Source organism: Vipera berus (assembly GCF_964194415.1).
Source record: "Vipera berus genome assembly, chromosome: 3".
Taxonomy (NCBI): domain Eukaryota; kingdom Metazoa; phylum Chordata; class Lepidosauria; order Squamata; family Viperidae; genus Vipera; species Vipera berus.
Window position 1 is genome coordinate 210,760,992 of NC_138204.1, and position 17,964 is coordinate 210,778,955.

Consider the following 17,964-nt stretch of genomic DNA (forward strand, 5'->3'; position numbering starts at 1 on the left):
AAACAAATAGAACAAGACACAAACCAAGAAACAGGAACTATTCAAGCGGTTGCCTTCAGCAAACCAGCCCTCCCACGCATTCCCCTTTTATACAGTTCAGGGCGTGGCTTCTCTCTGCCTCCTTCCGAGGTGCCCCATTGCCTTCCTCTGTTTACTCCTGATTGACTGCCTCCTGCGTCGGGCGTCCTTGAACAGGGCCAGCTGTGGTTCATCTTCATCCACGCTGTCAGGCTCACACAGCTGGGTCTGCGTCGTGACCAGGTGAGAGGGGCCTGGCTGAGGGCTCTCATCAAGCTGTCCAATCCCCTCAGCAAGCTCTTCAACACCCCCCTCCTCCTCCTCCTCTGAGTCATCTGACCCAACTGCCGAACCCACAGGCTGACCCTGAATCACAACATGGACTTCCAAAGAAACGTATTTTCCTAAGTATAACATATTTGGCAAGGAATGTCTTTCATGAGCCAATTTCTGTTCCAAACTTGTACTCATATTCGTGGTATATTATTTGATAAATTATTCGCACCTTGTCACCACGGGGTCCTTTTTCTCCTCTTTCACCTTGCAAACCCTAAAAAAAAGAAGAAAAAGAAAGAAAGAAAGTAGAAAATTACAGGAATCATATTGACACCAACACCTCTGAGAATAACTGGATGAGTTATTAACAGGCTAGGAATGTTCTCAGAGTGGCTTAATAAATGTTGAGTGCTGTTAGAAGTTATTTTAGACTCAATTTATTAAGTACCTTTCTTGAATAAAACTGATAGAGGAAAATATTTGTAGCTCAGGATTGAAATGAGCTTGAGCTTGGTTGTCTTCTTGCTGACATTTCAAAACCAAACTAGGTAACATCATCAGTGATGGCAGTTTGGTAAGGAAAAATCTGCAAAAAAACAGAAACCAACCCCCCCCCCCAAAAAAAAAACAACAACAACAACCAAGCTCAGAGAGCAGCAAGGACCCCACATAGAATAACACTATACAGCAATTTTCAAAACTTCTGTGCTAACTGGCCTTGGAGCATTGATCAACAAACTCAATATTTTGACTTTAAGCTATTTTAAAAAAATAAATAAATAAAAAGTAAGCTGTTTTGCAGCCAGCAAAAGGAAGCTAGTGAAAACTGAGTAACCTTCTCCAACAAAAGACATGGTCTCCTCTGATGAACAGGGACATTATTCAACAAGTAAAAGCTGACATTATAAAGGAAAAAGATGTACAGTATAATCCATGTGATGAGAACCCATAGAATTAGAATCAATCTAGATGAGCTTTGTTGAGGTCAATATATGCACACTTGCTATGGATAAGTTATACAAAATTGACCATCTCCTTGAACTTAATTGTGTACAGCAGCTCAACGAAGGGATAAATCTATGTGTATAAATTCCTTGGAGTCAAAATTATTGCAAAGAACAATCTAAATTATTCCTCAATATTTTGTGAAAACTAATATCAGGTAAATGGGATATAATTGCAACCTATAAAAGACAAGCTGAGACCAAAAAACCTAATTACTATGAAGATGTAAAATACTTTAAAAATGTATTCATTTCTCATTAAGCAACAAACACTGTTACACAATGTGTCTAGAATATGATGAATGAATGGGAAAGAGAGGGCATGTCTACAAGGAATACTTACATCTGGCATACGTTAATTACTAATCCTTTTCTATTTTGCCCATTTGGATTATGCAAATACTCAAGCTGGTTCAGATGTCTGAACAGGTAATGCAGACTTAAAGGTTCTAAAGACAGTAAAAGAAACTACAATTCATTTGTCTACTGTACATATTGATAAGCCTATATAAATTCATTGTACAGGCTTATCAATGTGTTACCTGCAGATTGCAAAATAGTATGGCCCAAACACAAATTCCTAAGGAACTATTACGTCCATAGTTGACCTCAGATGCATGACACACATTAAATGGACTTTTGAGTAAATCTGTTCTGCATTTGATTCCAAACTTCGAGGGATATTAAAGAAGCTGCTTCTCCACCCTTCATCTTCTCCAGGGTTGGACTATCAGAAAATATATCTTATGAACTGAATCAGAAGGGCTGAATAGCTATGCCTTTGACCTTATTGCATGGAATTGTTCTACCTTCCTTAACTTTTATAACCCACCAAATATCTATGTATAATGCCTATTTAACTTATATGCAGAGCACATCATGAGAAAGGCAGGGCTAGATGAATCAAAAGTTGGAATTAAGATTGCCGGAAGAAATATCAACAACCTAAGATATGCAGATGATACCACTCTAATGGCAGAAAGTGAAGAAGAACTAAAGAGCCTCTTGTTGCAGGTGAAGAAGGAGAGTGCAAAACTTGGGTTGAAACTAAACATTAAGAAAACCAAGATCATGGCTTCCGGCCCTCTCAATTCCTGGCAAATAGATGGGGAAGAAATGGAGGTAGTGACAAATTTTATTTTCCTGGGCTCCAAGATCACTGCAGATGGGGACTGTAGCCAAGAAATTAAAAGACGCTTGCTCCTGGGGAGGAAAGCCATGGCAAATCTAGACAGCACACTAAAAAGCAGAGACATCACCCTGTCAACAAAAGTGCGTATAGTCAAGGCTATGGTCTTCCCAGTTGCAATGTATGGCAGTGAAAGCTGGACCATAAGAAAGGCTGAGTGCCTTTGAACTATGGTGCTGGAGAAGACTCCTGCGAGTCCCTTGGACTGCAAGGCAATCAAACCAGTCAGTCCTAGAGGAGATCAACCCTGACTGCTCTTTAGAAGGCCAGATCCTGAAGCTAAAACTCAAATACTTTGGCCACCTAATGAGAAGGAAGGACTCACTGGAGAAGAGCCTAATGCTGGGAAAGATTGAGGGCAATAGAAGAAGGGGACGACAGAGAATGAGGTGGCTGGATGGAGTCACTGAAGCAGTAGGCGTGAGCTTAAATGGACTCCAGAAGATGGTAGAGAACAGGAAAGCCTGGAGGAACGTTGTCCATAGGGTCACGATGGGTCAGACACGATTTCTCAGCTAACAACAACAATATGCCAATTCTCTGGTTCTGGTTTGAGAATCACGTATCTTCTTGCCCCAGACAATTTTTCAAATTAGATTGTTTCCATTTAGAATATTAAATTAACAACAACAACAAATCCTGACTTACAGGTGCTCCCACATAACCTTGACGACCTGGGGGACCAAGACGCCCTTCTTCTCCCTAAGCAAAAATGAAAGGAAAACAAGGTCTTGAGGACACAATCCAAATCTATGGTAATTTATTTACATGAACAAGTGTAAAACCTCTTTAAAAAGTAATTCTACAATACTGTAAACATCTTGTTAGCCTTGCTGAAAAGCAAACTACTTGAGCGCTAAAAGCAGGTGGCTATTTGTGTCTCATCAACAGCATATATATTTTTTGCTTCAGACCGAATCACCTGACATAAAGATGAAAAGTCATGGCATTGTCTATATGTTGCAACAGATGATAAAGGCCGCATCAGCTACTTATTCCATCACAGGATTAAGCCATCATGTGCATGTCACACACCTGGATTAATTTATGGTTTAACTGGATTAAGCCCGCAACAAATTTAGGAGGGGTTGCATGTGTTTGACTCAACTAAGAGAAAGCACTTAGCTGATCTCCTCTGAAGTCAGAAGCTTCAGATAAACTAAGAACTAAGGCCTAGACTGGGAAATAATAAAAAAAGTATGTTTATATGTATGCATGTATGTACATACGGATTCATTCATTCATTCATTCATTCATTCATTCATTCATTCATTCATTCATTCAAATTTATTAGCTGCCCAAATCCAGAGAATGTCTCAGAAAGTTATCCTGGAAGAACATCCATTACATGATGTATCCATGAGGTCACCAAGCCTTCAGCCTTATACATGCTGGCTGGGAAGAATGGTTTATGTCTCATTTACGTGGAAGGAAGGGATGTTGAAAATATAAATTTGTAAATCCAAGGAGGTTGAGGTATGAAGGAGGGAAAGGGTGGCATCAAAATGGACTAATGTACCAGGACCCAAAACTAATCTATTGTCCAATGGTGTTACTTTTCCCCTAAGAATTTCCAAATTAGTTGTCCTTTAAGAAAAATCAGGATCCCAGTCTTGCATTTTCCACTGTAGGGGAGACACTGAAGGTGTGGCTAGGTTTGGAGGTTATGCGTGATGGTCTACAACTCCCTGAGTCAAAATTTGATAAGAAATAGTATAGAGTTGTATTGACTTTTTTTAGGTTGCAAAAACATTAATACAAATGCTGGCGGATATTTTGCTGAAACTGTAAAAAACACACCAGAAACTTAAGTACAAAGGAGATTATAAATCAAAATTAGTATCGCTATTAATCTTTGATGACTCAAATAGGCTTTCAGCCAGGCAAGCTATTATTACTGTATTTTAGAAATCAAACACAACATTCTCAGTATAGTCAAATATTGGCACATTAATAAATGAGTCATTACATTAGGGTAAAAAGCTGACTAAGGAAGTAAGGGAATAAGGGGGGAAAAATATGCTGACAACTTTACAGAATTATATTGCAGTAGTACTATTTTATTAGAGTGGAAATAAGTAAATATTGCTTTGCAGCTGTTTGGAAAAAATAATATTATTTAAGGGGACAAAGGGACAATCAAAAAGCCTCTATACGTGATCATTCTATATAGAATCAACAATACTACATTTTCCAGTGAATCAGATTTTAGACAAACTGTTAATGTAGGAATAGGAGTTAGGGATCTCTTCTTACCAGTAACCTGGTGCATCTGAGCCCCTGACATATTTAAGCTGGAAATCACTAACTGTAAATCTTTCCTGAAGCTCCGGTGAATCTCATTCATTTTAAAACAAAACAAAACAGAACAAAACAATAAATAACAATAATAGAGTTGGAAGGGACCTTTTGGGTCTTCTAGTCCAACCTCCTCCTCAGGTAGGAAACCCTGTAACATTTCTGGAGGCAAGTTGTTCCACTGGTTAATTGTTCGAACTGCCAGGAAATTCCTCCTTAGTTCTAGGCTGCTTCTCTCCTGGATGAGTTTCCATCCATTGCTTCTTTTCCTGCCTTCGGGCGCTTTGGAGAATAGCTTGACTCCCTCTTCTTTGGGGCAGCCCCTGAGATACTGGAAGACTGCTGTCATGTCACCCCTCATCCTTCTCTTCGACAGACCAGACATAGCCAATTCCAGCAACCGTTCTTCATATCTTTTAGCCTCCAGTCCCCTGATCATCTTTGTTGCTCTTCTCTGTGCTCTTTCTAGAATCACATCTTTTTTTTAAAAAAAAAAAAGAAATTTCAAAAAGATTTGTATATAGTCACCTTTGGGCCGGATGGTCCAGGAAGACCAGATGCTCCAGGAAGACCAGGTTCTCCCTAAAAAAAGAAGGAAAATAATAATAATAATAATAATAATAATAATAATAATAATAATAATAATAATAATAATAATAATAATAATAAGAATAAGAAGAAGAAGAAGAAGAAGAAGAAGAAGAAGAAGAAGAAGAAGAAGAAGAAGAAGAAGAAGAAGAAGAAGAAGAAGAAGAAGAAGAAGAAGAAGAAGAAGAAGAAGAAGAAGTTGGAAGGGACCTTGGAGGTCATCTAGTCCAACCCCCTGCTAAGGCAGGAAACCCTATACCATTTCAGACGAATGGCTGTCCAGTCTCTTCTTAAAAAACTGGACAGCAAAGACTTACACACCTTAAGAACCAGGGTATACTGAAAAGCCGTAAAGTAGTTGATCTATGAAACCAAAAGAGATGCTTATTTTGAGAGAAATGGAAAGTTTTTTTCACGCAATAACTCCAGGTTTTCTGGAAGAGAGAACTTCACCAGTGTTGTCTATGGAGATTCTCAATCATCAGGGTATGGTGGAAGACGTTTTGCTTCTTATCCAAGAAGTTTCTTCAGCTCTGAAGACCCTTCTTGAATGAGAAGCAAAATGTCTTCAAAGGAAAAAATGAAGTCCAGTTGCCTTTTTAAAAAAGGACCTTTAGGTTCACCAGATTTGCTGTATAGTGTAATATCCTCCAGCTGGAGATTCAAGGGGAAGAAAATCAGATCTTCCGCATTGGAAGTCCCACCCTTCCATTTAGTTATGTCTGTGGGAGGAAAAAAAAAATGTCTTCGCATTGAACAAAAATGAACATTTTTTTTACGATCCACTGGTTGCTCAGTCCTGTTATGAACATTTTAAAGATATGGTTTAATCAACAGGTCAAAAACGTGATTTCAAGATGTGCACTTTAAAATCAAGCCTTCTTAATATCCTTTACCATAAATTTGCTGAATTTTTAAATTTATCTCCCAGCTCAAAAATAAATAAATAAATAAATAAATAAATAAATAAATAAATAAATAAATAAATAAATAAATAAATAAATAAATAAATAAATAAATAAATAAATCCAAAGGTGCAACATGATCTGCAAGAACCTATATGATGCAACAGCAAGATGTTTGGACAGGTTCACCTCTGTGGAAACTGTTCACAACTGTGGGAAGAAGAGCTATCACCCAAAAAAAAAAGGTCCAACAATGGTGTCTATCAATGTTTAGCTGGCCCAGATAGCTAAACTGCCATTCTTCCCCGCTGATAGAATCTGGCTCCATACGTTATCTGGGGGGGGAAGTCCTATTTTAAGGAAAAGCAGAGTACACATCTTATAAGGACATGCAACTGAATGACAAGCACATGTAATTTATGTAGGAATGACCTTGGGAACATTAAGAAAACCAAGATCATGGCATCCAGCCCTCTCAATTCCTGGCAAATAGATGGGGAAGAAATGGAGGTAGTGACAGATTTTATTTTCTTGGGCTCCAAGATCACTGCAGATGGGGACTGTAGTCAAGAAATTAAAAGACGCTTGCTCCTCGGGAGGAAAGCCATGGCAAATCTAGACAGCACACTAAAAAGCAGAGACATCACTCTGTCAACAAAAGTGCGTATAGTCAAGGCTATGGTCTTCCCAGTTGCAATGTATGGCAGTGAAAGTTGGACCATAAGAAAGGCTGAGCGCCAAAGAATTGAGGCCTTTGAACTATGGTGCTGGAGAAGACTCCTGCGAGTCCCTTGGACCGCAAGGCGATCAAACCGGTCAGTCCTAGAGGAGATCAACCCTGACTGCTCTTTAGAAGGCCAGATCCTGAAGCTAAAACTCAAGTACTTTGGCCACCTAATGAGAAGGAAGGACTCACTGGAGAAGAGCCTAATGCTGGGAAAGATCGAGGGCAATAGAAGAAGGGGACGACAGAGAATGAGGTGGCTGGATGGAGTCACTGAAGCAGTAGGCGTGAGCTTAAATGGACTCCAGAAGATGGTAGAGGACAGGAAGGCCTGGAGGAACATTGTCCATAGGGTCACGATGGGTCAGACACAACTTCGCAGCTAACAACAACAACGACCTTGGGAAGCAGAACCTAGCCTGACAGGTTCTTTTAATGTCACCTTACAATAAAGTAGGATTAATTTATTTGGGTATCTTTCTTGTCTGGACTACCTTGCAAGGCTGACATCGATCTTGCAAGACTGAAAAATAATTCTTGCCGTCTCTATTTCTAGTCTTTGGGAAGTTAGAGAAGCTCCCTCTAATTTTCCCCTACCCCCATCTATGGACTGAGGTGTCCTATATCAGTCCAAAGCCTAGGCTGCTGGTCTTCACCCTGCCTCCCAAGGTTGTTCTCGCATACCATTACAACAGGTCACATCTTGGGATATGGAAGTCTACATCCCAGGGAAAGGGGATTCGCTGACTTCATTACTCGAAATCTTTTTGGCACCTTAGTGGTTAAGAGACGTGGTGGTGCAGTGGTTAGAATTCAGTATTGCAGGCTAGTTCTGCCAACTGCCAGCAATTCAATTCTGACCAGCTCAAGGTTCAATCAACCTTCCATCCTTCCAAGGTGGTTTGAAATGAGGATCCAGGTTTTGGGGGGCAATATGATGACTCTGTAAACCACTTAGAGAGGGCTTTAAACACTATGAAATGATATATAAGTCTAAGTACTATTGCTATTGCTCAGATGTTGCATTTGTTGACTGGAAGGCTGACAATTTGAGACTCTAGCATCATGCGATGGTGTAAGCTCCCATTACTTGCCTCAGCTGCTGCACAACTAGCAGTTCAAAAGCATGCAAATGTGAGTAGATCAATAGGTACCACTTCAGTAGGAATATAACAGGATTCCATGCCCCTTGATGTACGCTGACCACAGAACCATGGAAGCATCTTTGGGCAATGCTGGCTTCTTTGGCTAGGAAACAGAGACAGTGTCCTAGAGTTGGACACTGCTGGACAGGGTAAACATTTACCTTAAAAAAATGGGTACTATTGCTGAAGAATATTGCTCATGCCCTTGGAGGCATAGAAGTGGATAACAATTTTTTTCAGATCCCGCCAGAGTTCCTGTGTTTCCACCCACTGAATTTCAGATGGCATACTTTTGTTTGCAGATAAATAAATAACTGCATTTTATTGAACTGTTTTGCTCAACTGCTTTTGAGAAATCTCTAGTCACAATGTAACATTTTAATGGATGATAACAGAAATTCCTCCTCGGAGCTTCCCAGAACCAATAATCTATAAGAAGTCTGTTTTCTCCCTTGGCCCAACAATAGGTAAATAACCTGCTTTTATTTGTTTTCTTACATCTGGAACCACAATATTAATCCCCTAGACATGTTCCATTCAGTAATGATTGATCCAAAGAGCTGGTTTACGTTACAAGGAAAAGAGGATTTTTTTTAAAAAAAAAAGAGAAGAAAAAAGCTTACAGTTTCTCCTTTGGCTCCATCGTTCCCTGGGACGCCAGATGCACCAGTGGAACCCTAAAAGGATAGAGATTATGATGGCAAAATAAATGGCAAATCATAATGAGATTTTAAAACAGCATTGGCTAAAAGCAGGAGGGCCTGAATAATAAAGAAGACAAATCTTGACACGTTCATCTCGAGCCACATTAATTTGTGATCTCACAGCTGACATATCATCACTTCCGAAATACAGGGATTAAGCAGCGAATTAATTATTTGATAAATGCTTGTTGGAGTGATGTACCACAACGCCAATTTCCAAACTCAAAAGGTTCAGTGGATTCTTTTATAAATAACTAATTGCAATTTTTTCCCCCTCTGTCTATGAAGAGATCATACGGTTTTTCAAAAAATGGGGACAAAGTCCCCTTGAATATATTTGGGAATTCTTCATGCTCTCTGAGCTTGGTTTTGCTTGCGGACATTTCATTACTCAACTAAGTAGGTTGCCCTGCCAGTTTTGGTGGTGTAATAACACAGTTGGAAGGCACCTTGGAGGTCTTCTAGTCCAGCCCCCTGCTCAAGCAGGAGACCCTGTACCATTTCAGACAAGTGTCTGTCCAGTCTCTTCTTAAAAGCCTCCAGTGATGGGAGCACCCACAACTTCTAGAGGCAAGCGTTTCTACTGTTTTATTGTTCTCACTGTCAGGAAATTTCTCCTTGCATCTAGGTTGCTTTCTCTCCTTGGTTAGTTTCCATCCATTGCTTCTTTTCCTGCCTTCTGGTACTTTGGAAAATAGATTCTTTGTGGCAGCCCCATAGATATTGGAACATATCTATGTTCCATAGAGCCTTGGTGGAGCAGTGGGCTAATGCCTCCTTAAGTAACACCAGCTGCCTGCAATTAGTGCAGGTTCGAGTCCCACCAGGCTCAAGGTTGACTCAGCCTTCCATCCTTCCGAGGTAGGTAAAATGAGGACCCAGATTGTTGGGGGCAATAAGCTGACTTTGTAATAATGCCGCTTGGGGTGTGTGTGTGAATGCCCTAATAAGCAGGCATATACATAGAATGAAGGCTACTGCTAAGCACATTGATTTGTGCTTTAAATTGTTAAGCCGCCCTGAGTCTTCGGAGAAGGGCGGGATATAAATGGGATTAAAAAAACCCCACTGCAATATCATGTGTGTACATACACACACAAACACACACAGAGCAAGCAGTAAACCTCATACTGATTGTGTTCAAACATCTGCAAACAACCAAGCTGAGGGAACATCAAGGACTCTACGGTTGAACTCTTGAGCTAAAATATTCTCTTTCAGTAAGTGTTCTTCGACACATATTGGTTGTAAATTGTAAAGAGTTTAGTTGTCATAATTCCTACAGTCCCCTCCCTTTTTTCTTAATAAAACTTACTAAAGAGATTCTGTGAGAATGGTGCTTGAAGGATTTCTAGGTTCAGCCAATGCAAGGCAGAGGATAATAATCTTCTAGAAAGCCACTTCTCTCTTAACTAAACCATGAGCAGTTCAAGATAAACAAGTGCTCATGTTTTAGTACCCTTAAAAATGCCATCAAAATGTGTTCAACCTTCTTCTCTTTTCCTTTCTCCACGCATCCCCAGAGAAGTAAAATATTAATAAGGCAGTTAAATTGTAATCTCTCTGTCCCTCAGATGCTTAAAAGGCCAGGAAAAAAATCTCTGTTCTGTAATGATAACAGCCAAGAAATATTTTAGCACTCAAGTAATAGGTTTTTTTTTTAAGAACTGGTTCCGTAGCACTTGATCTATCTTTTCTTTCTTTCTCTTTTTTTTCCTTTCAAGCTATCTTGAAGGAAAATGTTTCAATGAACAGATATTAAATCAGATCCAAGAAATTAACGATGTGGGAAATGGAATATTTTATATTAAGCTTTAGAATAACCAAATAGATTAAGAATAACCAAACTGGGGGTAATATTTTGATTTTGTAAACTGCATAGAGAGTGCTGTAACGCACTATGAAGTGGTGTATAAATCTAAGCGCTATTGCTTAGATGTGTTTATTTTTATGCCCCTGAAAATGTTATATTATGTTGTGTTCTGTTGTGCTGTGCTGTGCTGTGTTTTGTTGTGTTATGTTATCATTTTATATTTTATTTTATTATTGTAGAGATACTTACCCTTTCTCCTCTCTCACCCATTAAACCAGGTAAACCTTGGGGTCCCTTTTCACCCTAAAAGAGCAGAATGGGAAAAAAAATATTTGTATAAAATATAGCATTCTCCTAAAATAGGTAAAAGGAGTACAAGCACTACAATCCACAAGGAGTCCTGTTGATATTTTTTGAAAAGGAAATTATTCACAGGGTTTGCTAACAAGGCAAATTTCTCAGTTTCTCAAGATTTGTATGCCAATTTTTGCTCAAATGTTTCCTGCAAGGGAAAATTTTCACCTTATCAACGCATCCAGTAGATGTCAGTGCATTGCCATGAAAGACCATTTGCTTTCCAGGGAAGGATGAAAAATCAGAATAAAATGTTGTAGGCCCTTCTAAAGCCAAGAAGAACCAAATAAACTTGCCAGCCCATCTGCCCTCCCTGAAATTTCTGTGGTGGCTGAGAAATCAGCTGCTGAGACAGGCAATTACAGGATCTCAAAACAATTATATGCTTAGTATTTTGGGTCAGTGAATAAAACAGAAACCCTGTAATTGCTGTGTTCCAAAGGGGAAAGAAAAATCAAGACACAACCAACACAACACACACACACACACACAAATCTTAGTTTTCTTATCTGGGCATGAAGGGACAAGTAAGCTGATATTCTGAAGCCTTTGAAAGACAGATCTTCCTCACAGTAAGAAGTAGCATAGGGTGACATTTTCTGCCTGTCACCTCTTTGAATCAAAACATAAGATGAAATAAGGGGGAGGGGAAAAGGGGGAAAATGCAGCAATGATGTACACAAGTTCTTTGTCTTCTTAGTGAAGTAGGGAGCAAAATCGATCAGAATCAGAGCTGAATGGTGCTGAATTTAGGAGACAACTAGGCCATGAGGACTTCAGGCGGCATCTTTTTACTCCTGACAGGACAAACAGAGAGACAGATACACACCCTGACAGGGAAGGGAGAAGTTGTGACCTTCAAGAAGTTACATGAAGCATCATGAGCCAAGCCCCATTCCTTTTTTTTTTTACCTATATATGTCTCTCACACACATGCAGAGAAGGTAGGCCTTGGACTGTGATGTGGGCACTTTCCATCTAGCAGATTTTAATCCATGGATGGACAGATAGACGGGTAGAAGAGTAGATAGGTAGATAGTTGGGCAGGTAGATGGCAGATGGATGGATGGATGGATGGATGGATGGATGGATGGATGGATGGATGGATGGAGAGACAGAGGGTCAATACCTGGGAAAACAATGAGGTCTTAAAAGGCATTCCAAAGGCCAAGAGGTTAAGGGCCTTCTGGATAACTTGTGAACACAATTCTATAGGGCAGGTACCACTACTGAAAAAGCCCACATCCCAGATCCTGTCAGATGGCATCATTTATTAGAGGGGACCTCGAAAGCACCCCAACTATCTGATTTGATGGGGCTGGCAGATATCCTATGGGAGTGGCAATCCACTAATTATATCTGGCCTTATGCCAAGTAGAATTTTGAAGGTGCTAACCAGGATTTTGAATTTGAACCTGGAATGAAACTGGGAGACACAGGAAATTAACACAAACTAGACCATACACTCAAGATGCTCTTGAACTTATATTTCAGTGATACCTTTTGTCCTTTTTCTCCTCGTCCAAATGTTTCCCCACCCTGAAAAGAGAAATTAATAAATCCAGGATCCACAGATGCAAGGATAAGGATATGAAAGGTCAGAAGTAATACACAATGATGACAGCTATATCAAGCTATGAAACAGCACACTGATTAATTGAACACATCCGATTAATAAACCATTGTATCTTCTGCTAGCATCAAGGTTGTAAAGCATGAACCAGATTGTGTGGAAGATTCTAACCAAGAGGTCAAGGAAAAGTCCCTACTATTACGACCTTAACTAGAATCAAGAGGAACTTCCATCAAACAGGTGCTGTCCAGGTATGTTGAACTTCAGCTTCCATAATCCCCAGCTAATACAGATAATTGTAAGGGGGTGGGATAATTTCTTTGATACAACTGGATAACAACCCAATTGACAGGGTGGTGTAGAATTTAACACTTGAAAACCTCACCTTTATTAGCCGTGTCACATAATTTCTTTGAAATTGGGAAGGATCAGAACACTATTGTCAATGCTGCTAACCTCGGATATTCTTGCTTTGATAACAGATGAAAATGCAGCCATTTTCTCTATGCTTTTAGAATTAGTTGATGCTGGGAGGAGGGATAGGGATGAGAGTCCAGCTAGTCATAACAATAAATACTCGGCTGTGGGAACCCAAGGTCATTGGGCCCAGAGCTGATAGCATTTTGGCAGGCTGGAGAGCTGGGGAGGAAGCCCGCACGTCAAGCTAATTGGGGAATGTGATTTATGACTGTTTATTGGAGGTGGGAATTGTACTTTGTTACTTTGTATTCAGGGGAGGTGAATTTAGTTTTGGGGTTCAACTATGCAGTGCCGATACTTTGTTTCCCGAATAAAATATTATTTAAGGTAAACAATGCCTCAAAGTTCTTTGGAAGGGTTTCATCTGTCAGAACCATGACAACTATTTTATACTTCACAATAATAACAAGAGGTCTTTGAAAGATAGCTGAAGTAAATATTTTTATGAAAGGTTGTAAAACTTTAGGTATATGTTCTGGTAAATGAGATCTGAAAAATTCTAATTAGAATTTCTCCTGCAAGCAAGGAGGTAGATTCAAGGACAATCTCTCTAATTTTGTGAAAGTCAATATTATCTCTGCTCCCATTTTTTTAAGCTAGTTCTTTAGATCCCTTCAGAAATAATTCATAACAAAACTTTGGCTGTAGTGAGATGTTGAATCAGGGAAAACACACATATATGAACACATTGATTTATGTCTCCTCCAACCAAGATTTCTCCATATGGATGGGCAAGGATCTAAATCAGGGGTGTCCAATCTTAACAACTTTAAGACCTGTGGACTTCAATTCTCAGAGTGGCTGTTTGGGGAATTCTGGGAGTTGAAGTCCACCAATCTTAAAGTTGCCAAAGTTGGACATCCCTGATCTAAATAGAATTTATAACTATTTTTCGATGACTATGACTTTGGCTCTCTGAAGAGGAAGTTTCTACCATCTGTTTTTCCTATGATGAGAAGGTCAAGGATATTACTGTGGGCAGAGTTCCTGAGACCACTGCAGACCTCCTCCATAACTAATTATTTTAAAATATTCAACTGGGCTCTTCCATATCTGGATTTAGAATTTATTTAAGTTAGTCCGTCAGGACTTATTCTGATTATTTTTAAACTGTGTGAGTTTTCTCACAAGTATATGATTACATTAGGATTGGAAAAAAAGAATATTTAGGGTCTCATAAATTTTCTTACTGGTTCTCCTTTGTCTCCCTTTGGGCCAGAAGGTCCAATTGGTCCAATGTCTCCCTTGACAAAAATAAAGATATGTTAGCAAGAAGAATCAGAAGGTTGGCAGTTTGACAGGTTGAATTCCGAGTGCCGCGTAACAGAGTGAGCGCCTGTTACTCGTCCCAGCTTCTGCCAACCTAGCAGTTCGAAAGCACATAAAAATGCAAGTAGAAAAATAGGGACCACTACGGTGGGAAGGTAACAGCGTTCCGTGCGCCTTTGGTGTCTAGTCATGCCGGCCACATGACCACGGAGACGTCCTCAGACAAGCACTGGCTCTTCAGCTTTGAAACAGAGATGAGCACTGGCCCCTAGAGTTGGAAACGACTAGCATGCATGTGCGGGGGAAACTTTACCTTTTATAGCAAGAAGGAAATGATTTTCCCCCACTGACCTTTATTACCATAGCCAGTTTTTTTATATAAAAACTTAATGGTGAAACATGCATCTCTTTATCTAACATGGAGAGGAAGAAAGGAAGGAAGGAAGGAAGGAAGGAAGGAAGGAAGGAAGGAAGGAAGGAAGGAAGGAAGGAAGGAAGGAAGGAAGGAAGGAAGGAAGGGAGGGGAGGATAATGAGAAGATTGCATAGATAAGATCTACATCCAAGAATATTGCTTCTGTGCATATGTTCAAATGGTATCTATCATTTCCAGAGCTATAGAGTTAGTCAGAAAATACACATCCACAAACGTTCTGAATAAATTAGAATAAATAAAACTACAATGTGTCATATCCTTAGTCTTATTATACTGTCTTTTTTCTAAATTCTAATCAACTAAGACGGCAAAATAAATGTAAAGCATTTACAGATGCCATCTGCAAAGATGTTGATGGAAAATATTACCATCCCACCATTACTCTGTGAAAACATAAATCATGGGTGGAAAAAAAACAACATTAAAAGGAGAAAACAAAAAAGCAGAAGCCTTTAATGCGATGTCAGCGTCAAACAAACCACTTGACACATCAAACCAATCGTGTAGGCAGGTCTGCTTTGAGAGTTAAACAGGAATCTGTATTGTATCTGGCACTATTTTGGAAATGCTATGGGACACCACAAATGGAATGAGTTTTTTAAGGTTGATTTCTTACACAGGCAGAATCCTGTTCAATAATTGCATTTTGTTCTATTAAGTTGGCTGGGGTTTGGCATCTTTGGAATCATCTTGAGTGCCAGCCGTGGTTAAGGCGATGGCTATTACAAGATAAGAGTGTTGTGCTCATCAGACAATAGTTCCTGTGGCGGGATTCAAATATGTGAACAACCGGTTCTCTGCGTGGATGCTGCTTCCGGAAAGTCCACTCTGGGCCTGGGCAACAAAAAAATTAGCTACCGTTTCTGCCGAAGTGGTGCGAACCGGCTGAATCCCACCACTGAATAGTTGTTTTTTTTTTTCTTTTAGCAATTTCTCATTCTTTCTGCGAAAGCCTCCCTTATTAGTTAAATTAAAAAATATGGCCACCCTGTTTAAGGCTGGGGGAAAAAAACAACAATAAAAGGGTATAATCCTGAAAAGAAGAAGAAACCCTTAAGAAAAGGTTTGGAGTTTATGTTTCCTTTTAAAAATATGTTTTATTCTTCGGACAAGGCTGACCTTTTGTCCTCTTGGTCCGTCAGCTCCAGGAAGGCCTCTCTGCCCCTGAAATGAAAAATGTAGGCTGTTTAATAGCAAAATTCATCATTGCTTCTAACGTGTTATGAATCCTGACTTAGTGGTCTGGTGTAAGCAGTCTGCACATCTACAATAACTGCTAAAAACAACTACATGGGATTGGGGGGGGACCCAAAACATAATGGTGAAAAAAGTAAGGTTCTGCATTTAGGCAGGAAAAATCAAATGCACAGGTATAGTATAGGTGGTACCTTGCTCAATAGCAGTAACTGTGAGAGGGAACTCAGAGTCCTAGTGGACAATCACTTCAATATGAGCCAGCCGTGTGCTGCAGCTGCCAAAAAAGCCAACACAGTGCTAGCCCGCATTAACAGAGGGATAGAATCAAGATCAAGTGAAGTAGTAATACCACTTTACAATGCTTTGGTAAGGCCACACCTGGAATACTGCATCCAGTTTTGGTCACCACGATGTAAAAAAGATGTCGAGACTCTAGAAAGGGTACAGAGAAGAGCAACCAAGATGATTAGGGGGCTGGAGGCTAAAACATATAGGGAACGGTTGCTGGAATTGGGTATGTGTAGTTTAATGAAGAGAAGGGTGAGGGGTGACATGATAGCAGTGTTCCAATATCTCAGGGGCCGCCCCAAAGAAGAGGGAGTCAAGCTATTCTCCAAAGCACCTGAAAGCAGGACAAGAAGCAACGGATGGAAACTAGTCAAGGAGAGAAGCAACCTGGAACTAAGGAGAAACTTCCTTACAGTTAGAACAATTAACCAGTGGAACAACCTGCCTCCAGAGGTGGTGAATGCTCCAACACTGGAAGTTTTTAAGAAGAGACTGGACAGCCATTTGTCTGAAATGGTATAGGGTTTCCTGCCTTAGCAGGGGGTTGGACTAGATGACCTCCAAGGTCCCTTCGAACTTTATATTATTATTATTATTATAGTGGTTTTAACTGAGGCTACCATATTTGGGCTGTAAAATTCAGATGATGTAATTGTAGGTGAGAAAGACCTTGAGAAACAGGGGCAAGAAATGTTGCCTAGAGAATGATCAGATAAGAGAGGGTGTGCCCAGAGCTGCATAACAGATGGAGAAAAATGCACAGAAGCACTTAGACGTATATACCTCTTTGTGGTGCTCTATAGCCCTGTCTAAGCAGTTTACAACATCAGCGTATTGTTCCCATCAATCTGGCTCCTCATTTTACGAACCTCAAAAGTATCAAAGGCTCTATTAGAATAGAATAACAGAGTTGGAAGGGATCTTGTAGGTCATCTAGTCCAACCCCCCCCCACCCAAGCAGGAGACCCTACACCGAGGGTGTCAAACTCACCACGTCACGTGACGTGTCGTGACGCATCGTGACTTTTTCCCCCTTGCTGGAGCTGGGGTGGGCACGGCTTCCGTGTGACGCATCCAGCCTGCAGGCCAGCAGTTTGGCATCCCTGCCCTACACCATTTCTGACAGATAGCAATCCAGTCTCTTCTTGAAAGCTTCCAGTGATGAAGCTCCCATAACCTTTGAAGGCCACCTGTTCCATTGGTTGATTGTTCTCACTGTCAGGAAATTTCTCCTTATTTCTAGGTTGAATTTGTCCTTGATCGAATTCCTGGCTAAGGGCAGAGTTAGTCTGCAATACTGCATTCTCACCATTGTGTCACCAGGGATCCTAACCTCTCAGGATGCAAAGCAAATAGCAGGAAGTTTACATTTACAGACTTGCAAAAATGATGTCAGCCTTCCCAGGTATAACAGATGAGGGGGAAAAATATTAGGTGGGCTATTTTATTGTAAAAATATGTTAATAGAATCTTGCAGGTCTGAAAGTATAGCTCTCCCACCATTTCCTTTACAGCCTGGCAAGTTAGGCAGAGTCCCTTCTGAGCCTCTTTATCCATGTGTTATGCAGCTGGCTTTCTTATCCGATTGACTTTTAAGGGTGTGCCTCGCCCTAGAACTATGGCTTAGTTTTGGAGTAGGGGTTATATTAGGTCCACCCCCCAAAATCAAGCTAGGGCTTACTGTCAGGCTGGGTCTAACTTTTG

The 17,964-nt window shown here is 40.2% G+C and overlaps 1 protein-coding gene across 1 annotated transcript in view; it reads right to left on the reverse strand.

The window, feature by feature from the left end:
- COL22A1 (collagen type XXII alpha 1 chain) overlaps positions 1-17,964 on the reverse strand; it is a gene marked incomplete at both ends in the record, with an annotated part of 165,547 nt that overhangs the window by 92,509 nt on the left and 55,074 nt on the right. The window contains 8 exons of the mRNA XM_081324712.1: positions 524-568; positions 3,136-3,189; positions 5,314-5,367; positions 8,771-8,824; positions 10,914-10,967; positions 12,519-12,557; positions 14,262-14,315; positions 15,895-15,939. Of these exons, the coding sequence (XP_081180838.1) occupies positions 524-568; positions 3,136-3,189; positions 5,314-5,367; positions 8,771-8,824; positions 10,914-10,967; positions 12,519-12,557; positions 14,262-14,315; positions 15,895-15,939 (399 nt within the window). The remainder of the gene's footprint in view (positions 1-523; positions 569-3,135; positions 3,190-5,313; positions 5,368-8,770; positions 8,825-10,913; positions 10,968-12,518; positions 12,558-14,261; positions 14,316-15,894; positions 15,940-17,964) is intronic.